Raw genomic sequence first — 23,171 nt, forward strand, 5'->3', positions numbered from 1 at the left:
CTCGAGCGCGGCACACGTCATCCGATGCACGAAGCAAACTCTGCTCAGTGCTGGATGATGGGCAACAACCGCCATCATCCCCCTCTATTCATGTCTATGGACACAGCCGTCACCCCCTCCCATAGCCATGAATGGAGGGGACATGGAGTGATGTCACGAACACGGAAGCCCCAAGCTTCTGTGTTCAGTACGCCTGTGGTGCCGACCCGAGAATCACGGTGGGGGGTTCCCAGTGGCTGGACCCCCTGTGATCAAACCTCTTATCCCCTATCCTTTGGATAGGCAATAAGATGTGTAGGGGCGGAGTACCCCTTTAAAGGGCAACAACAGTGACTACACTTTGCATATTCAGCCGGACATAGTTTCTTTTGTAATTCATCCTTAGGATAGGCCAGTATTTTCCAACCAGGGTGCCTCCAGCTGTTGAAAAACAAAAACTCCCATCATGCCTGGACAGCCAAAGGCTGCAGAGTTTTAGATTGTGGGGGGTCCGACTGCTGGGAGTCCCCTTGATCTCCTGCACGGGACCCCGGCTCTCCCCAAGAATGGGGCGTGTTGACCCCTATATGACGCCTTCATGTATGTCTATGGGAATGCCATTCGGCTATCTCTAGCTCTCCTATATAGATATATGGAGGAGAACATGTCGGCCTTCGGAGAAGGGATATGTTTTTCTGCATGATACTTTTCCTTTAATTGTACGATTAAGGGCACAAGCGTACTTGAAATGTGTTGCTGTTGTTTCCCTGTTATCCTGTTTTTTGTATCCTGCACCATTCAATAAATATGGTGTTTTTTTTACGATCTGATCTGTACTTGACATTCCTTTTATTTTCTTAAATGTTTTTGTTGTTCCAAAACAAAGGTGAACCTTGTCTATAATGTAGCGTTTGGTAAAACAGTACTTGTTTTCAGCGCAAACCACGGAACCCACAAGTAAATTTCTCCAATAAAACAAAGTTTTAGTAGCGGATTTTGTATATGTTTTAGTGGTTCGCTCATCCTTGTTCTCTTGATTTCCCAAATTCCTTTGGTGCTGTTTAGAGAACAGACTTTGATATCTTAAAGCATACCTGTCAGATCCAACAAAGAAACTTTTTTTTTTTTAAATATATCACTCAATACCTAATCCTGACCATGTACATGTACATCTAATTTTTATGTGTCTAGCACATTTATTTATTTTTTTATTTCACTTTTAATTTAGCTCACTAGTCTGAATTCCTCTCAAAGGGAGGGGGCGTGGCCTCACTGTGCAGGTCTCCGCCCCCTCCTTCAGTATGCTGTCTGCTCACATCTCCCCTAGCATTAGCAAAACTACAAGTCCCAGCATGTCCTCGCTGACAGTAGCGGGACACAAGCTGACAGTGGGAGGATTTTTCCTCCAGCTCTGAGGCCTGCACTCACATCTGTCAATCAAGGAAATGTGTCCATGACATAGGTGATGACGCATGGACACAGCAGGACTAGTATGTGTCCAAGCAGGCGGGGGGGGCGGGGGGGTTGGCGGAGATGTTTGACTGGATTTTTCACTATGAAATACTGAAAATTTTCTATTGAAAGCAATTAAAACCTATTGGTTATACATGCTTTACAACATATCAAAAGTTTTTGTATATGACAGCGCCCATTTAAGCACAGTGCCCTTACCGAACATCACTGAGGTCTATTGAGACTTTGGCATTGGTGTCTAATGCTGTGACTGAACATTATTGTGTGACTAGGTTATCTTTATCCCTGTGGTTTTCTGATCTGTGTAGGTGCAGTATTTGGTGGACAACGGCGCTATGATTGAACATGTGGACTACAGCGGGATGAGGCCTTTGGATCGTGCTATCGGCTGTAGAAACACTGCGGTTGTGGTGACTTTGCTCAGAAAAGGAGCAAAATTAGGTAAAAATGTAAAACCCTCTGTGATTTACGAATTATGCTTTACACAAGGGACCTCTATTATTAAAGGTGAATTCGGGTAGAAAACAGACATGGTGCACATCTACAATCTTGTATAATGATCTGATTGCTTCTCAGCACAATATAAAAAACTAACAGGTTGTTAGTATAGATTTTTGATCACAAAGTACAAGCCCACTCGCCACGTCAAGGCCACCTATTTAGAGTGGGTCCCTAATGTCTCTAGCATAAAATGGCGTAGCACTGGGCGGCGACCACCACCGCCGCGACACCAGTGCCCACGGGGGGGGGGCACGACCCACTGGCAGAGCGCCCCCAATGCCACTCAAACCAGTCTATGGGCTGCACCCCCCGCAGACACGGCACCATGGCAGTAACGGACACCACACAGCACCACACCAGTGTGAACAAGGTGTAATAGCTCACTTACCAAGCTTTTCTATTATTAAAGGTGTTCTCCGGGACTACAGAATTGATCAGCCATCCTTAGGGTATGTTCACACGGCCGAATGTCCGTGCCGAATTCCGACAGAATTTTCCGCACGGACATTGCGCTGCCGCAGAGTTGATTTCAATGGGATTCTGCTGCACTGTTCACACGGTGGAATTTCTGTGCCAGATGTTTCTCCCATGGAAATCCTAATTCCCATGTCCGCATAAAGGATAGACTTGTCTATTCTCTCTGCAGATATTGCTCAGAAATACATTACTGTCTGTGAGACGTCGCATTCCGAGGGGTCTTAGTGCCTGCCGGATTATTCAGATTTGCGGAATGTCTGTCCATGCTTTCGGCCATGTGGACATACCCTTAGGATAGGAAGGAAAGCGCAAGCAGTTATCCAGATCACCGCAGAGCCGTGTTCGCACTAGAACATGTCCAGGCCCTCAAAGAACAGCACGAAACACAGCCCATAAGCCTGACAGGTTTCTGTCATAGGATGTTCCTAAAGCGCAAATGTCATCATTTTGACCCCCCAGACCACTATAATGGTGTTCCATGTGATTATAAGGTGACTGCAGCCATTTACCTTTATTTCTGTTCTGTTCTTTTCTTACTAATAAAAACCTTTTATCCAAAAGTCAAGCACAGTTAGATAGGTTTGGCTTGGGGTTTGCCAAGCTATGCCTATCCTGCCTTCCGCTTGGGACCGCTGTGTCTTACTACACAATGCATGCGCCCGTCGGCTCTATCGTGCGCACGCCATCGCATCCTGAGTTGACAGAGCGAGTGCGCATGTGCTTTACTAGAGGCAGTGAGCGGACGAGCGTCTGCCTCTAGTACAGCACATGTGCACTGAGCGCACAGATGTCGGGAGCGAGCGCTCGCTCTGTCAACTCAGGACGCGGCGGCGCACGCACGTTAGAGCCGACGGGACGGGCGCATGCATTGTGTAGTAAGACACAGCGGTCCCAACGCTGGAAGGCAGCATAGGTGTGGTGGCGGCAGGACTTGTCGAACCCCAAGCCACTCCTATCCGACTGTGCCTGACTTTTGGTTAAAAGGTTTTTATTAGTAAGAAAAGAAGATCAAACAGCAATTAAGGCTGCGTCACTTTATAATCATCTGGAACACCATTATAGTGGTCTGGGGGGGTCAAAATATGATGACAGTTGCACTTTAATCATGGCTTCAGAAACGCGTTTGGATTAGCGTATTTCAAATAAAGCTACCCTCGCTTTGCATGTTCCGCTGGACATAGTTTCTGTTTTTTAGGTCATCCTTAGGATAGGCCAGTGTTTCCCAACCAGGGTGCCTCCAGCTCTTGTAAAAACTACAACTCCCAGCATGCCCGGACAGCCTTTGGCTGTCCGGGCATGCTGGGAGTTGTAGTTTTTCAACAGCTGGAGACACCCTGGTTGGCACAACAGCTGGTTGAAGAGACTTCATGCAGAGAGACTCCATGCAGAACAGCTCAGTCTAATTCAAGTAAATGAGACTAAAGATAGTCCTAGAGAACCCATGTTAGGTCAGTATGCACACATTTTAGAAGTCCTCCCTGCTTTTAATACCAGAAATAAACACAAGTGATGAATGGAAATGACCATGACCGACACCAGAAGCGGGGATCTGTTATTATCCATGTTTACGTCGATGCTCCGGCTTCCTGACATAGTCTATAGCCAGTGTTGACCGACGTGTTTTATCAGACATGAGGACGGCCACATTATACTCCCTGCACCCTTTATGTTTGTAGGCGCTAAGCTCTCTGGGCTGAAATTAGTCAAAGTGCCTGACATGAAGCCTCATTGGGAGGAAGTTGGTGTCATTTCCTTCTCAGGCTTCCTTATTGTATTAGGGACATCTGTCGTATCCTACTACACTCATATCAATGCCCTCTTCACCTCCCGTGTTTTTAAGGAAACACTACGTATTCGGCTCAGATGATGGATCTTAGCCTGTGTAATGTGCAACTGGCAAAGCTATTATTATGGTTGAAGGAAGCTTTATGTAATCCTATAGCACCTGTAGCCATCATGCGTGGTGTCATATAGGGGACACAGGCAGCGCTGCAGGTCTCCACTTTAACCTGGCTGCACAGAATGGATAACTTGTCACTCCAGCGAGGCCTACTGTGTAACTTTTTGACATACAAAAAAGGAACATCACTGCTTTTGAGAACTTATCCCCTATCCAGTCCCATAGAGAATGTATGGAGGAGAAGCTTGAGAAAAAATAACCCTTTAGAGATGGCGCTGCGGCTTCCTTGGAAATGAAGGAGATGGACTAGATATATTTAAAAGGTTCATAGTGGAACCACTTTTATTGAGTCAAAGAAAATAAAAAATGGGGATGAAGCGTTTCGGGAGATGCCCTCCCTTCCTCAGATCAGGATGCTTACAGTTAGTTCAGTGAACATATATATATATATATATATATATATATATATATATATACACCGCCAAGATACAGATAAGGGGGAGTGGCTTAGTGACATCATACAGGTGAGCATGCAAGCCAACTAAACCACGCCCCCTTATCTGTATCATGGTGGTCTTTCTGTGTATATATATGTTCACTGAACTAACTGTAAGCATCCAGATCTGAGGAAGATGGAAGAAGGCAGGAAAAGGACCCTTAAAGTAGGCGCTGCTAGCTCTGGTATGAAGGATGAAGCGAAGCCAGAGATTCTGGAAAAGTCCTCAGCAGGACGTTTTATTGTGCAAAAATAAAAAACAGATGACTCGTTTCGGGATTGGGGGATCTGAGGAAGGGAGGGCACCTCCCGAAACGCGTCATCCCCATTTTTTTTTTCCTCTTTCACTCAATAAAAGTGGTTCCACTGTTACCCTTTTAAATATATCAAGTCCATCTCCTTCATTTCCAAGGAAGCCGCAGCACCATCTCTAAAGGGTTATTTTTTCCCAAGCTTCTCCTCCATTTCAACAGGACAGCAGTGCAGCTGTTTCCTACAACCCAGAAGGCCAGCAGCAACTCCACCTAAACTAAGTACCCCATTTTCACTGGGGTGATAGGCTTATATCTATCCTACCCATGGTGAGCGGCCATCTATATGGTCTCTTCTGCCAATCCTTGAACTGACGACTCTTGTTACCAAGGGTAATCTGTCTTCTCTCTTTTCTCTCCCACAGAATCCTATAGAGAATGTATGGAGGGGAAGTGTGGACCCATTCCAAAGGCCGCCATTTTGGAGATTGTGGGAGGGGGGGACCCAATGCTTGGATCCCCTGCGATCTCAAGAATGGCGCCTTTTAGAACGGATCATCACTTCCCCTCTATAAATTCTCTATGGGAGCACTAGAGATACACGCGTGCTGTACGCAGCGGTCTTCAGGGGTCTCATAGCGAATGCATATAGGAGGCGTCTTGACCCCAGGCTCCTTGTACAGGGAGATTTGGGCGCCATTAGGAAGATCATAGGTCCCAGCGGTCAGATCCCCTACAATTAGACACTTAACCCCCCTTATACTGTGAATTGGGGATAAGGTACCTGATATAGATCAGAATCCCATCCAAACATGGTCACATGTCATGATCCACTAGAGGCCCAAAAAGTTACTGAATGTTGAGATACTATAAATAAAAAATATATATTTGTAGGTAAAAAATAAATAACATATATATTAGGGATGCACCAAAAGGGAAATTTTTGACCGAAACCGAAAATTTAGGCTGTGCTTGGCCGAAAATGCATTGCTCCGCCCACTTAAAAAAAATATATAGTTTTTATTTCACTCTTTTATTTTTCTGTATACAGGGATGTATAAGGGCTTATTTTTTTGTGCCATGATCTGTAGTTTTTATTGGTAAGACTACAACTCCCAGCATGCTTGGACAGCTGAAGGCTACTACCCAGCTCTCCTTGACTCCTGAATGGCTGGACCCTGATTTTGTAGTGCAGTGTCTCCCAACCAGGGTGCCTCCAGCTGTTGCAAAACGACAACTCCCAGCATGCCCGGACAGCCTTCGGCTGTCCGGGCATGCTGGGAGTTGTCGTTTTGCAACAGCTGGAGGCACCCTGGTTGGGAAACACTGGTCTATCAGTCCTATCGCCCCCTACAGTTCACCTGGCTGCAGTGCTATTGCCTGGGGGTAAGAACAAACTGTTCCTGACCACCCCCTCCCTCAGTCTGTTCAGTGGGCAGAGCGATGATGCGGCCTGTCAATCAAGCCGAGGGGGTGTTGATGCTGAAGACAGGACTAGGTGAGAGGAGCTCCCCACCCAGGGGACTACTTATGGGACCGGCGGGGAGCGTCTCCTGGGGATGGTGAGGATAAAGATTGTACCCTACATAAGGCTTTGCCAAGCGTTATATAGGGTAAAATCTGATGATTGGTTCCCTTTATCATTATATTTTAATAGTTGGGCTATTTATGCATGCGGCGTTACCAAATATTTTTGTTAACCTTTTATTTGAAAAAAGGCGGGGGGGGGGAATGAAACTTTTTTATGGGAGTTTTTTTTTATTTATTTTTTACATTTATTGCCTTATATTTTTTTCACATTTTTCCTCCCCATAGGGCAGTGCATTCCACAGGGTGTCTCCAGTTTTTGCAAAACTACAACTCACAGCATGTCCTAGACAGCCAAAGGCTGTAGGGCATGCTGGGAGTTGTAGTTTTGTAACAGCTGGAGACACACAGATACACTCTTGTGTTTGCAAACACTGATCATTGCTGTGCCATAGAAGCCTATAGCACAGCACTGATCAGTGTTATCAGCGCTCCATTACTACAGGCTGCTAAGGCTGCTGCATATTGGAGCGATGATCGGACAAGCCGGAGGCAGGTAGGGAACCTCCGCCTATCCTCGCTGCTGATCGGGACCTGCGGGTGGGGCTGGAGAGAACAATACTAAGTAATTCAATACCCCCATCGCACCCTGTTCATTTATAAACTATGGGACCATTGGGGGGAAGAAATACAGTGCGCATTACCTACTGGCACTGCTTCACATGAGGTGCTCCTGCTGGTTCATTGCGCCAACTGCGCGTCTCCTCACAGACTTGCCTATGTAAGTTCCAAACCACGCCCTACCTTAAGCCACGCCCACCAAAATTATCGGCGGGAAGATCCCGGACCTGAAAAGGCAGAAACCGCCATTGTCGGCCAATAATGGTCAGTGGCTGAAATTTCGGTGCATCCCTAATATATATATATATATATATATATATAATTTTTATTTTAAGTCAAACTATACACACCTTATCTATCTTTTTTACTAACTCATCTTTGTGTAGTAAGTGTCTGTGTTCTAACTTTTAATATATATATTTTTTACTTTGTTCTATAGGAAATGCAGCATGGGCAATGGCAACATCCAAGCCGGACATCCTAATTATTCTCCTACAGAAGCTAATGGATGAAGGCAATATACTGTACAGAGTAAGTTGTCACTTAAAGGGGTACTCCACTGGCCAGAGTCCGGAAGTAAATGTTCCGAACGCTGTTTTTGCGCTGCGGGGGTCGGCCCCGCCCCCTCGTGATGTCATGGTCACACCCCCTCAATGCAAGTCAATTGGAGGGGGCGTGACCATGACGTGCGCGAAAACAGCGTTCGGTGCATTTACTTCCGAACTCTGGCCAGTGGAGTACTCCTTTAATGTGTAATTATGTTAAAAGAAGTCATCCAGAATTAAAATAGAAAAGTTTGCAAATTTTTTTTTCCACCCAATAAAAAACAGCGCCACTTTGGTCCTTGGGCTGTGACTAATTTTGCACCTTGTGACTACAACATCAAGTTCAGCCTTTCGAGAAGACTTGCTCTGTTTTTGAGTGCACCCTTAACCCCTTCCCGACCTATGACATACCTGTACGTCATGGGTGGCAAGGTGTTCCCGACCCATGACATACAGGTACGTCATGGACATTACTGCCGCTACTCGCGGCATCCCGCAGCGCCCGGAAAGATGGTGGCTATTACTGATAGCCAGCCATCTTACCGTGCGACCACGGGGGGTTTCCTCCCCCACCCCCCCCCCCCCCCCCCCCCAGCGATCGCTGCTATCAGCTGGTCAAATCTGACTAGCTGATAGCAGCGTCTCGCTATCAGAATACTTAGCAGCGCGGTGTGTGAGTTCCGATCACGGGGATCGGGACACACACCGCTCTGCTAAGTGTCCCTGACCCGTCCCCCGGCGTCACTTACCCGTCGGAGCGGTGTCCCGAGCGGTCCCGGCGTCCTCCGTGCGGTCCCGGCGTCCTCCGTGCGGTCCCGGCTGCGCTGCGTCCCGGAGGTGAGTTTCCGGCAGCAGTGCGGCATCTTCATTGGCAGCAGTGAGATCGCCGTAAAGCGATTTCACTGCTGCCTCTGAGAGTTTCAAAACTGCAACTCCCAGCATGCCCAGACAGCCTTTGGCTTTCTGGGCATGCTGGGAGTTGTAGTTTTGCAACATCTGGAGGTCCACAGTTTGGAGACCACTGTATAATGGTCTCCAATCTGTGCTCTTCCAGATGTTGCAAAACTACAAATCTCAGCATGCTCAGTCTGTCCAGGCATGCTGGGAGTTGTAGTTCTCTAACATCTGGAAGAGCACAGATTGGAGACCATTATACAGTGGTCTCCAAACTGTGGACCTCCAGATGTTGCAAAACTACAACTCCCAGCATGCCCAGACTGCCCAAGCATGCTGGAAGTTGTAGTTCGGCAACATCTGATCCTTCAGATATTGCCGAACTACAACTTCCAGCATGCCTTGGCAGTCTGGGCATGCTGGGAATTGTAGTTTTGCAACAACTGGAGGCACACTAGTTGGGAAACATTGTCCGTTTCCTACCTCAGTGCCTCCAGCTGTTGCAATTGTTGCAAAACTATAACTCCCAGCATGCACTGACAGACCATGCATGCTGGGAGTTGTAGTTTTGCAACAGCTGGAGGCACACTGGTTTGGAAACACTAAGTTTGGTTGCAAAACACTTGAAAGTTTATTACTTATCTTAGTGTTTCCAAACCAGTGTTCCTCCAGCTGTTGCAAAACTACAACTCCCAGCATGCACGGACAGCCAAAGGGCATGCTCGGAGTTTGCAACAGCTGGATGTTTGCCCCCTCCCCCCAATGTGAATGTACAGGGTACACTCACATGGGCGGAGGTTTACAGTGAGTGCTGCAAGTTTGAGATGGCGCAAATTTTGCGCTGCAGCTCAAACTTCCAGCGGCAAACTTGCTGTGAACCTCTGCCCATGTGACTGTACCCTAAAAACACTACACTACACTAACACTAACCTAAAATAAAAAGTAAAAAACACTACATATACACATACCCCTACACAGCCCCACTCCCCCCAAAAAATGAAAAACGTCTGGTACGCTACTGTTTCCAAAACGGAGCCTCCAGCTGTTGCAAAATAATAACTCCCAGTATTGCCGGACAGCCATTGACTGTCCAGGCATGCTGGGAGTTTTGCAACAGCTGGAGGCACCCTGTTTGGGAATCACTGGCGTAGAATACCCCTATGTCCACCCCCATGCAAATCCCTAATTCAGGCCTCAAATGCGCATGGCGCTCTCTCACTTTGGAGCCCTGTCATATTTCAGGGCAACAGTTTTGGGACACATATGGGGTATCGCCGTACTCGGGAGAAATTCCCTTACAAATTTTGGGGGGGCTTTTTCTTCTTTAACCCCTTATGAAAAGGTGAAGTTGGGGTCTACACCAGCATGTTAGTGTAAAAAAATAAATTTTTTACACTGACATGCTGGTGTTGCCCTATACTTTTCATTTTCACTAGAGGTAAAAGGGAAAAAAGACCCTCTAAATTTGTAACGCAATTTCTCCTGAGTACGGAGATACCTCATATGTGGACGCAAAGTGCTCTGGGGGCGCACAACAAGGCCCAGAAGGGAGAGTGCACCATGTACATTTGAGGCGATTTGCACAGGGGTGGCTGATTGTTACAGCAGTTCTGACAAACGCAAAACAATAAATATCCACATGTGACCCCATTTTGGAAACTACACCCCTCACGGAATGTAATAAGGGGTGCAGTGAGCATTTACACCCCACTGGTGTATGACAGATTTTTGGAACAGTGGTCTGTGAAAATGAAAAATAAAATTTTTGATTTGCACAGTCCACTGTTTCAAATATCTGTCAAACGCCAGTGGGGTGTAAATGCTCACTGCACCCCTTATTAAATTCCATGAGGGGTATAGTTTCCAAAATGGGGTCACATGTGGGGGGGGTCCACTGTTCTGGCACCATAGGGGCTTCCTAAATGGGACATGCCCCCCAAAAACCCTTTCAGAAAAACTCACTCTCCAAAATCCCATTGTCGCTCCTTCCCTTCTGAGCCCTCTACTGCGCCCGCCGAACACTTTACATACGCATATGAGGTATTTCCTTACTCAAGAGAAATTGGGTTACCAATTTTAGGGTGATTTCTCTTCTTTTACCCCTTGTAAAAATTCAAAAATTGGGTCTACAAGAAAATGCGAGTGTAAAAAATGAAGATTTAGAATTTTCTCCTTCACTTTGCTGCTATTCCTGTGAAACACCTAAAGGGTTAAAACACTTACTGAATGTCATTTTGAATACTTTGGGGGGTGCAGTTTTTATAATGGGGTCATTTATGGGGTATTTCTAATATGAAGATCCTTAAAATCCATTTCCAACCTGAACTGGGCCCTGAAAAATTACGATTTTGAAAATTTTGAGAAAAATTGGAAAATTGCTGCGGAACTTTGAAGCCCTCTGGTGTCTTCCAAAAGTAAAAACTTGTCAATTTTTTTATGCAAACACAAAGTAGACATATTGTATATGTGAATCAATATGTAATTTATTTGGAATATCCATTTTCCTTTCAAGCAGAGACTTTCAAAGTTAGAAAAATGCAAAATTTTCAAAATTTTCATGAAATTTTTAGATTTTTTACCAAGAAAGGATACAAATATCAGTGAAATTTTACCGATAACATAAAGTAGAATATGTCACGAAAAAACGTTCTCGGAATCAGAATGATAAGTAAAAGCATTCCAAAGTTATTAATGTTTAAAGTGACAGTGGTCAGATTTTCAAAAAATGCCCAGGTCATGAAGGTGAAAATGGGCTGGGTCATGAAGGGGTTAAAGGGGTACTCCGGTGGAAAACATTTTTTATTTTTTTTATTTTTTTTTAAATCAACTGGTGCCAGAAAATTAAACAGATTTGTAAAGGACTTCAATTAAAAAATCTTTACCCTTCCGGTACTTTTTAGCAGCTGTATGCTACAGAGTAAATTCTTTTCTTTCTTAATTTCTTTTTTTGTCTTGTCCACAGTGCTCTCTGCTGACACCTCTGTTCGTGTCAGGAACTGTCCAGAGCAGCATAGGTTTGCAATGGGGATTTTCTCCTGCTCTGGACAGTTCCTGATACGGGCATCAGGTGTCAGCAGAGAGCACTGTGATCAAGACACAAAAGAAATTCAAAAAGAAAAGAATTTCCTCTATAGCATACAGCTGCTAATAAGTACTGGAAGGGTAAAGATTTTTTTTTTTAATAGAAGTCGTTTACAAATCTGTTTAACTTTCTGGCACCAGTTGATTTAAAAACAAATGTTTTCCACCGGAGTACCCCTTTAATACTAAAAGATCCCTTCGAGAAATTGCACATAATTGGGGACCAGGTAGAGATTATACTGTCATGGTGACATGCTGATTTTAAATTAGAATAAAAGCAAGCTGACAGGTGTTCCATGTTATAAAGACCCCACAATGAACCTCTGTATGGAGGACCAAAATAGAATGTGCCATACATAAATTAGCAAGTCTAGTGGTTACACAGATACTTGTGGATTCCTCTTTCTGAACCTTTACATATTAGAGCAGTATTTCCCAACCAGTGTGCCACCAGCTATTGCAAAACTACAACTCCTAGCATGCCCGGACAGCCAAAGGCTGTCCGGGCATGCTGGGAGTTGTAGTTTTGCAACAGCTGGAGGCACACTGGTTGAGAAGCACTGTATCTGAGTTACAAACAGCCGCTTAGAGAGTCTCTTGCTCTGGAGGACCAAGTATGTCAACAGCCTATTGATTTCATTGCAAACAATGCAATCCTTTATTTCCCCTGCGGAGGTGCTGTAGAGAAATTCATATTAGAAAATATCACTAGAGGTTGAAGCAAATTACAGAAAATCACTAGAGGTTGCAGCAGAGAGACATTATAGAAATCTTATTTTCCAGGGACCATTCCAACAAACATTTATTATCAAGTGGTTAACAGTAGAGTGTTAGAGGTGTCAGCCCCCCCCCCCCCCCATAATAGGAAATCCATTTTCTGTGTGCAGAGGAAAAATGATGTAAAAAGCTGCATTGCATCTATTTCGGGTCTCTTTCCTGACATTGATTTTGTTTCCTGCAGAAGGGAAAAATGAAAGAAGCCGCGCAGAGGTATCAGTACGCACTAAGAAAGTTTCCTCGCGAAGGATTAGGAGAAGAGATGAAAGCGTTCAATGAGCTGCGGGTCTCCCTCTACTTAAACATGTCCAGATGTCGCCGAAAAATGAACGTAAGTGAAATAGTTGTGCGCTGTTAGCTACGTATGTGACATGTAAGATAGCTGTATGCTATCGCCACACAACGATCGAAGTGTCCTTAAAGGAGTACTAAAATTTTGGGTGCCAGAAAGTTATACAGATTTGTAAATTTACTTTACTATTTAAAAATCTTAATCCTTCCAGTACTTATCAGCTGCTGTATACTACAGAGGATTGTTTAGTTATTTCCAGTCTGACCCACAGTGCTCTCTGCTGACACCTCTGTCCGTGTCAGGAACTGTCCAGAGCAGGAGAGGTTTGCTATGGGAATTTGTTCCTGCTCTGGACAGTTCCTAACATGGACAGAGGTGTCAGCAGAGAGCACTGTGTTCAGCCTGGAAAGAACTACACAACTTCCTCTGGAGCATACAGCAGCTGATAAATACTGGAAGGACTAAGACTTTACATTTTTTTTTATAACTTTCTGCACCAGTAAACATTTACTTTCCACCGGTGTACCCCTTTAGGGATCCATTGAGTCGTACGTGTTGGCTTATATTGATGATCAGATTATATTCATACCTGGGCACATTGAGATGAAAAACATCCGAAGAGCTAAAGTATGCATAGGTCACAGTTTGTCAGTGCTGTATTACAAAAACATGACTGCTTTTGTCTGAAAACAGCACCACTCCTGTCCAAAGGTTGTGTCTGGTATTGCAGCTAAGCTGCATTAAATGTATTGGGTCTGGGCCGCTTTACCATATACAAACCAAGGACTGATGTGGTGCTGTGCTTGGGGAAAAAAAAGCAGCTGTTTTTCTAATTCGGTACAACACCTTTAAAGGGGTACTCCACTGGAAAACAGTTTTTTTTTTTTAAATCAACTGGTGCCAGAAAGTTAAACTACTTTACAAATTACTTCTATTAAAAAATCTTAATCCTTCCAGTATTTATCCGCTGCTGTTATGATCCACAGGAAGTTCTTTTATTTTTGAATTTCCTTTCTTTCTGACCACAGTGCTCTCTGTCGACACCTCTGTCCATTTTAGGAACTGTCCAGAGCAGGAAAGGTTTTCTATGGGGATTTGCTCCTACTCTGGACAGTTCCTAAAATGAAAAGAGGTGTCAGCAGAGAGCACTGTGGTCAGACAGAAAGGAAATTCTAAAAGAAAAGAACTTCCTGTGGATCATGCAGCAGCTGATAAGTACTGGAAGGATTAAGAATTTTTAATAGAAGTAATTTACAAAATGTGTTTAACTTTCTGGCACCAGTTGATTTAAGAAAAAATATTTTCCAGTGGAGTACCCCTTTAAGCAGACATTGTTTGGTCAAGTGTTGTCTATGCGGAAGGGCAGGTGAAGGTCATGCTGATTATTTTACAGGAAGAAGCAGGTACAGCACTCTCCCACTTACAAGATCACTCACCTATCTTTTGTGATGAGAAGGGGCCCCAGGTATGAGATCATTGTGCCCCAGTCTTTGAGCCTTGCCTTTTTGGAAATGATTCCTGCATTAATGCACCTCACTAATATGTTTGCTGTAATACGTGCCTTGTGTTAACATTGTTATTGGCTGTGGTTGCTCTTCTACAAAGTGCATTAACCCCTTAAGGACCATTTTTTACCTTAAAGGGGTATTCCAGGCAAAACCTTTTTTTTATATATATATATCAACTAGCTCCGGAAAATTAAACAGATTTGTAAATTGCTTCTATTAAAAAAATATCTTAATCCTTCCAATAGTTATTAGCTTCTGAAGTTTTCTGTCTAACTGCTCAATGATGATGTCACGTCCCGGGATCTGTGCATGATGGGAGAATATCCCCATAGGAACTGCACAGCTCCCGGGACGTGAGTCATCAGAGAGCAGTTAGACAGAAAACAACAACTCAACTTCAGAAGCTAATAACTATTGGAAGGATTAAGATTTTTTAATAGAAGTTATTTACAAATCTGTTTAACTTTCCGGAGCCAGTTGATATATAAAGAAAAGTTTTGGCCTGGAATACACCTTTAAGGACTCGTTTTTGCACTTTCCTTTTTATCCCTCCTCATCTTCCAAAAATAACGCATTACATTTTGCACCTACAGATCCATATAAGGGTTTGTTTTATGCGTCAACAATTACTTTGTAATGACATTACTTATGTTATAACATAATCTGCGGCGAAACAAAAAAAATAAGTATTTGTGGCGTGAAATGAGAAAAAAAAAAGCTATTTTGCTAATTTTTAGGGCTTCAGTTTCTACGCAGTGCATAGCATTGATCAGTGTTAACGGCACTCTGCTGCTCTAGCCTGCACAGCATGGAGCAGTAGATTGCCGATCAGACGATGAGGAGGCAGGTGAGGACACTCCCGTCGTCCAGTAAGCTGATCGGGCATCGCGATTCTGTCGCGATAGTCCCAATCAGCTCCTCTGAGCTGCCGGGATTGTTTTACTTTCAGTTTAGAGCCTGTGAGGACAGTTTAAACCCCGTTAGCAGGATTCAGGAAGTACAGGTACGCCGTGAGTCCTTAAGGACTCGGGAACGGGGGCGTACCTGTACGCCCTGCGTCCTTAAGTGGTTAAAATTAAGTATTAATAATACCATCATCTCCTCTGTGCAGGACTTTGGTATGGCTGAGGAGTTTGCATCCAAGGCACTAGAGCTGAAACCAAAGTGCTACGAAGCTTATTATGCGAGAGCGAGAGCAAAACGGAACAGCAGGTACGCCATATTTTTATGTATAAGTATGTGTCAAATAGAGACTTTTTGTGATCTAAAGGCAGTGTTTCCCAACCAGGGTGCCTCCAGCTGTTGCAAAACCAACAACTCCCAGCATGCCCAGACAGCCAAAGGCTGTCCGGGCATGCTGGGAGTTGTAGTTTTGCAACAGCTGGAGGCACCCTGGTTGGGAAACACTGCCTAGAGGGTTTTTCTCACTATGGTGGTAACTTCTGATGCATCAATCAAATGTCCCAGACTAAAAGGTTGCTTTTACTCAGAACATCAGGGATAGCACCATGTTCCTGGTCCTCAATGATTCCACCACCTGTGTTGATTGACCTTGAACATTAGTTGTAATATCCATTTAACCCCATAAAAATAATCCTGGCTCCTTAGTGACATTTTCAATATTCTTTTCAAAGTTATTGTCGCCAGATCGGCCTTTGCATTACAACCGGTTCGATGATTTACATATGTTCCTATTTGCTCTTTTGCAGGCAGTTTATTGCCGCTCTTGCCGATCTCCACGAAGCTTTGAAATTGTGTCCCAACAACCAAGAAGTAAGAAGACTTTTATCCCGTGTAGAAGAAGAGTTCAAACAGCACCAGAGGTCACAACAGCAGAAACAATTCCAACCTCCCCCGCCACCAAGCAATGACTCTGATCAAGAGGACGAGGCCATTGAAGAAACCCTGGGCAACCACCTTAATTTTGAGGAGCTTCAAGAGGATGACTGTCCAACTTCTGATAAACTCCTTGGGAACTCAAAACCACAAGATTTGGCAAATAACAATAAAATACAGGAACATAGTAATCAAAGATACCTTCCCGAACCTCCGGAAGACCTTCAAGGGAAGAATATATGCCTACAGCAAGCATTGGTACAAAGACCAACAAAACAGGCCCAGATAGTGAAAACCAACCAGCACAACTCTCTGCAATCCATGTCGAGGTCTGGGAACAGTTTTTCTACTCCAAAAAATTCAGTTCCTTCTAACTTAGTACCTTCAAGTCCACTTCCATTGAGGCAGTCTTCCAACCAAGCCAGTTTCAGAGGGCCTAGTGTAGATGCAACACATTCGGTGTCAGGGTCTCATGGTCCTGTGTACTCTGAGAAGCTTCCAACTGGACATCCCATCCACAAACAGCCGGGGGAAGTTATGCCGCCATACAGGTCCTCGGGATCCTTTGTTTCTAAAACATCAGAAAGATATGTTGGTCTGTCTCCACCCCGGGAAACCCAGTCAACTATCGAAAAACCCATTGTGACAGAAAGCAAAAGAATAGCCTCACATGGCTTGACTTCAAGCAGTAGTTTTTCTGAGGGTGTTAAAGGACCTGATGTGCGAAGTAAAGAAATTAAGACAAGCCAAACTCTTAGTGCAACTGAGCAGAGAGCAAGGAACATACCGTTTATGGGCATCATGGACAAAACAGCCAGGTCCATCCAGCAGACCACTCAGCCAAGTCGAAGTTGGCAGAACCAGACACTGGATGTAAACACCAACCCTCCCGGGTCTATTCAGTCTGGAAATTTCCCTACCAGGCAGGCAAGTACTTACGGGAATCACAACAAAACCATGCCAAATGTATACGGAGGCCTTATTCACAATGGGATTCACTCTAAAGACTCTGAGGAAGGGAAGAGTCAAGCATCCAGCCACACCCAGGATCTAAAAGTGTCCAAGGTGGTCCACAAGTCATACCAAGAAGCTATGGTGAGGTCGCAATCTCTTCTGGTTAAAGACTCAAATTTAGGCTCATTGTCCTCTTCAAAACCAAAGCGATCTTTCGTGGAATCCAATGTGTGATCCACCAATTTAGGACAAACCTGACACCAACTCCTCATTGATGGAGGGAGCGTTTTTTTCTTCTGGTGCTGAATTGAGCAGAAACTTCTTTGCTGTTCCAATGGCTGCACTCGTGAATTCAACAGGCAGATACTTCACCTCACTGTTGGCTGCTTTTTCTTTGTATTTTCTTGGAGAAGCAACAATTTCTTCTTATTGGGTGCCACATTTGGGTTAAATTTGGTTGCCATTTTAACAGAAAAGGAAACCGTAAGCTGAAAATAAAACATTTACATGGCTTTATCTGTTAAATGAACATGTTTGGCACAGGAGCGAAGATGTAGCCAAATATTTTTCAAAGAGGCTGCTGGTCAGTGTCGATGGATTGGTCTGCCACAACCGCTTTGGGTTCGGGAGCAGGTATAAATGTTGGGAATCAATGTAGAAGATTCCTTCTCGTTCACTGCCCGGTGCAGGTTAAGGACTCCCAACAGCTCTGGAGGAACTTTACGCAACTTGGTCTTCAGAATGTTACCAAATTACAATGTACAATGTGTATAAAGCTAAAGCAAGCAAGAATTTAAGAATAAATCGCCTTATATGCCTTTAACAATACTATGTGGAGCAAATGTACTGTAACCGACAGCAACCAAACAGATTCTTCTTTATAATAGCTGTCCTTTATATAGCACATCACACGATAATTACATAAAATTTATTACACTATATAACATAGGACATACTTATCATCATACCAGAAGCCTATCAAAAGACGGTTTCAGTTTAGTCTAGTAAAATATCTGGTTGACTGTTTTGTACTTCGCTACTTTTGTTTTTCACTATTGTTGCACCAGTAAAAGATGATGTTATCCATTGTCACCATTTTCTGCATTTAAAAGGGGTTTTCCAGGATTAAAACATTGATAGCTTATCCGTGGCCTGGCCGTATACATTAGTTTGTCAGACAGCAGCTAAGTCTGTGTTCACGCTTGCGTTGTCCTTCCCATTGTTCTGCCACTTCATCGCACCAGCAGATCTGTTGCATGCCGGACACCAATGGTGACTTTAAAGGGATTATCCAGTTATTAAAAATGTATCCCCTAGCTAAAGGATAGTGGATAAGTGTCTTATCCCGAGGGGTCCAACCACTGGGACCCCTGGCAATCTCCAGAATGGTGCCCAAGTGTGGAGTCTACACGCTCCGTTAATGCATTCCCTATCAGAGTGCTGAAGACAGATGAGTACAGCACTCGTGTATCTCCAGTGCTCCCACAGAGAATGTATGAAGGGGAAGTGTTGACCAGTTCTAAGGGGCACCTCGTGTTCTCCAGAATAGTGCCCAACTCTTACTGTTGAGCACGCCAACCCCCACCTTTCGAGACAGACAAGTCTGGTCTGTGGCGGCAAGCTCAGCCAATTTCAGTCTGAGGTGGGTCACCGATCTGTTCTGGAGATCACGAGGGGTCCCAGTTGTCCGACCATAATCCTGTAGCCATTGGATAGGCAATACCTTTTAATAACTGCATAACCCCATTAATGGGGTCTGTTGGGTTTCCAGTGTCCACAGGAACATATGACTGAGGCCGTTGCACGGAAATGATGCATTCTCAGCCTTGACTGTAGGTTGTTGTGTTAGAGCAGCGAGAGTCCACCACCATATTAGAGCAGCGAGAGTTCGACCACCATATTAGGGCAGCGAAAGTCCGACCATCATATTAGAGCAGTGAGAGTCCGACCACCATATCAGAGCAGCGAGAGTCCGACCACCATATCAGAGCAGCGAGAGTCCGACCACCATATCAGAGCAGCGAGAGTCCGACCACCATATCAGAGCAGCGAGAGTCCGACCACCATATCAGAGCAGCGAGAGTCCGACCACCATATTAGAGCAGCGAGAGCCCGACCACCATATCAGAGCAGCGAGAGCGCGACCACCATATTAGAGCAGCGAGAGTCCGGCCACCATATCAGAGCAGCGAGAGTCCCACCACCATATCAGAGCACCGAGAGTCCCACCACCATATCAGAGCAGCGAGAGTCCCACCACCATATTAGAGCAGCGAGAGTCCGACCCCCATATTAGAGCAGCGAGAGTCCGACCCCCATATTAGAGCAGCGAGAGTCCGACCCCCATATTAGAGCAGCGAGAGTCCGACCCCCATATTAGAGCAGCGAGAGTCCGACCCCCATATTAGAGCAGCGAGAGTCCGACCCCCATATTAGAGCAGCGAGAGTCCCACCACCATATTAGAGCAGCGAGAGTCCGACCACCATATTAGAGCAGCGAGAGTCCGACCACCATATTAGAGCAGCGAGAGTCCGACCACCATATTAGAGCAGCGAGAGTCCCACCACCATATTAGAGCAGCGAGAGTCCCACCACCATATTAGAGCAGCGAGAGTCCCACCACCATATTAGAGCAGCGAGAGTCCCACCACCATATTAGAGCAGCGAGAGTCCCACCACCATATTAGAGCAGCGAGAGTCCCGCCACCATATTAGAGCAGCGAGAGTCCGGCCACCATATCAGAGCAGCGAGAGTCCGGCCACCATATCAGAGCAGCGAGAGTCCGGCCACCATATCAGAGCAGCGAGAGTCCCACCACCATATCAGAGCAGCGAGAGTCCCACCACCATATCAGAGCAGCGAGAGTCCCACCACCATATCAGAGCAGCGAGAGTCCCACCACCATATCAGAGCAGCGAGAGTCCCACCACCATATCAGAGCAGCGAGAGTCCCACCACCATATCAGAGCAGCGAGAGTCCGACCCCCATATTAGAGCAGCGAGAGTCCGACCCCCATATTAGAGCAGCGAGAGTCCGACCACCATATTAGAGCAGCGAGAGTCCGACCCCCATATTAGAGCAGCGAGAGTCCGACCCCCATATTAGAGCAGCGAGAGTCCGACCCCCATATTAGAGCAGCGAGAGTCCGACCACCATATTAGAGCAGCGAGAGTCCCACCACCATATTAGAGCAGCGAGAGTCCCACCACCATATTAGAGCAGCGAGAGTCCCACCACCATATTAGAGCAGCGAGAGTCCCACCACCATATTAGAGCAGCGAGAGTCCCACCACCATATTAGAGCAGCGAGAGTCCCTCCACCATATTAGAGCAGCGAGAGTCCCACCACCATATTAGAGCAGCGAGAGTCCCACCACCATATTAGAGCAGCGAGAGTCCCACCACCATATTAGAGCAGCGAGAGTCCGACCCCCATATTAGAGCAGCGAGAGTCCGACCCCCATATTAGAGCAGCGAGAGTCCGACCCCCATATTAGAGCAGCGAGAGTCCGACCCCCATATTAGAGCAGCGAGAATCCGACCCCCATATTAGAGCAGCGAGAGCCCGACCACCATATTAGAGCAGCGAGAGCCCGACCACCATATTAGAGCAGCGAGAGTCCCACCACCATATTAGAGCAGCGAGAGTCCGACCACCATATTAGAGCAGCGAGAGCCCGACCACCATATTAGAGCAGCGAGAGCCCGACCACCATATTAGAGCAGCGAGAGTCCCACCACCATATTAGAGCAGCGAGAGCCCGACCACCATATTAGAGCAGCGAGAGTCCAACCCCCATATTAGAGCAGCGAGAATCCGACCACCATATTAGAGCAGCGAGAGCCCGACCACCATATTAGAGCAGCGAGAGCCCGACCACCATATTAGAGCAGCGAGAGTCCGACCCCCATATTAGAGCAGCGAGAGTCCGACCACCATATTAGAGCAGCGAGAGCCCGACCACCATATTAGAGCAGCGAGAGTCCGACCACCATATTAGAGCAGCGAGAGTCCCACCACCATATTAGAGCAGCGAGAGTGCGATTACCAAGAGCCTTAGCGTAAAGGGTTGGGGGGCAATGAGGCAAATGGGGAAAATCCAAATTTAGGCTATCAATGTTTTACTCATAGGACACCCCTTTAGGACAACCATTAAATGAGCAAAGCGCTGGTTTACAAGGATTACCCCGGTTTTCGTGGCGTTACATCGGTTTTCGTCACTTTGTCTCTCAGGATTGCAGTGTACTGGAGTTTATTTTGACGCGTAAGAATAGTTTTATGGGGTTGCATAAGACGCAGTTTCCCAGAGCGGATCATAATAACTGGAATATCAGTGTTACACTATATTGTCATGGTGCCTTTAAACAAAAAAATACCTTTTTTTTTTTTCTTGTGGTCAATTATGTAAAATTATTCAGTAGCAGAGAATATTTATTGTGTGTCCAATTGGTGCCTTACCCCCAATTCCTGTCCCCCCCCCCCCCCATCCAAAGTTTATAAATGTAAGCAGATGATGGGAGTTGTAGTCTCCCAGTGAGCAATGGGCAGATAATGACGATTGTAGTCTGTCTATGGCAGTGTTTCCCAACCAGGGTGCCTCCAGCTGTTGCAAAACTACAACTCCCAGCATGCCCGGACAGCCGAAGGCTTTCCGGGCATGCTGGGAGTTGTAGTTTTGCAACAGCTGGAGGCACCCTGGTTGGGAAACACTGGTGTATAGATTTCTAAGCCTGTGGTTAATTTTAAGAAACCGATTTGGAAATGCCGTATATAACTATGTAAATGAATGTTTTATCTTAGGGGTCATTAGGTTGTAATATAATTTATGACCACTTATTTTTTATTTTTGGTTTTTTTCTATAAAATAACCAGAATTTGTGTTTCACATGTATATAATATTGTTTAACTTTTTTTTTTTTTTTTAAAGCTATACAATGGCCATATATATATATAGCATGCATTTTAAGGCTTCAACCATGCTGGTTTTTGCACTGAGTTTAATATATATATATATATATATATATATATAAATATGGCGAAAAAAATATCAGTCCTAACAGTTATCGCACTTTATTATTGTTTTGTATAAACACCTTTAAGGTGCTATCTTAGAGGATTATTGTACATTTAGGGAAAAAAATAAATAAAATAAAAGGTACAGGGAGTATTATATGTACAGGGGTTGGTGATATTATTTGGAGGGCAGTAAAGCTTATACAGTAAGATATTCCTATTGGCGGAGGCAGACGGTTTGTGGGTCTAAGGGCTTGTTGGCTTAAAGGGAATGTCCACATTTAGGGTCTATTCACACGGCAGAATTTCCACTTGAAGTGTGAATGGGAGTGCGGAATCCTATAGAAGTCTATGGGCTTTAATTTGAGGCGGAATTCCGTAAGCGGAAATTCTGCCATGTGACTAGACCTTTAGAGTAAGGCCACACGCAGTGAAATTCTGCAGAATTTCCCACAATAAAATTTTTGGTGGCGAATTGTGCGCATTTTGGTGTAAATTTATTGCTGAATTACCAATGCAGATTGTTGGTACAGAAAATACCTTCCTCCCTGTAGAATGACCCCCCGAAAGGGTCACAGAGCATGCCCAGTAGAGTTTCCAATTCAAATGAATGGGACAGCTCCTGTCTATTGTTGTGTATGTCCATGAGTTCTGCCGTAAAGCAGATCATTAAATGCTGTTAAAAAAAAAGATGGCAGCCCACCATAATAACATACTAAATAAAAAAAATAAAAAAAAACAACAAACAGAAAACATAAACCTGTTAGAAACAAAAAGAATGTTTCGGTTTCTGGCTTTAATATGGAAAAAGAAACTAGGTGACACATTCCCCTCAAAGGGGTCGACCAGGATTAGGAAAACACTGTCTCTTTTTTGCAAAAACAGCACCACTCCTGTCCACTGGTTGTGACAGGAGTCAGTTTAATTGAAGTAAATTGGACTCAGCTGCAGAACTACATACAACCAGTGGATAGAAGTGGTGCTGTTTTTTTCATTATATATATATATATATATATATATATATATATATATACACACACAC

The 23,171-nt window shown here is 44.9% G+C and overlaps 1 protein-coding gene across 9 annotated transcripts in view; it reads left to right on the top strand.

The window, feature by feature from the left end:
• Nucleotides 1–19,323, top strand: part of TANC1 (tetratricopeptide repeat, ankyrin repeat and coiled-coil containing 1) — a 251,326-nt gene extending 232,003 nt beyond the window's left edge. For 3 of the 9 annotated variants that reach the window (XM_056533507.1, XM_056533506.1, XM_056533508.1), the window contains exons 22-26: nt 1,761–1,893; nt 7,665–7,756; nt 12,707–12,853; nt 15,434–15,534; nt 16,032–19,322. In XM_056533507.1, coding sequence (XP_056389482.1) covers nt 1,761–1,893; nt 7,665–7,756; nt 12,707–12,853; nt 15,434–15,534; nt 16,032–17,346 — 1,788 coding nt within the window. In that variant the 3' untranslated portion in view covers nt 17,347–19,322. Of the gene's footprint in view, nt 1–1,760; nt 1,894–7,664; nt 7,757–12,706; nt 12,854–15,433; nt 15,535–16,031 lie in introns of all 9 variants that reach the window. The other 6 variants (XM_056533511.1, XM_056533512.1, XM_056533515.1 and 3 more) reach the window with 3 other exon arrangements.
• The last annotated feature ends 3,848 nt before the right edge of the window (nt 19,324–23,171 follow it).

Source organism: Hyla sarda, chromosome 8, assembly GCF_029499605.1.
Source record: "Hyla sarda isolate aHylSar1 chromosome 8, aHylSar1.hap1, whole genome shotgun sequence".
Taxonomy (NCBI): Eukaryota; Metazoa; Chordata; class Amphibia; order Anura; family Hylidae; genus Hyla; species Hyla sarda.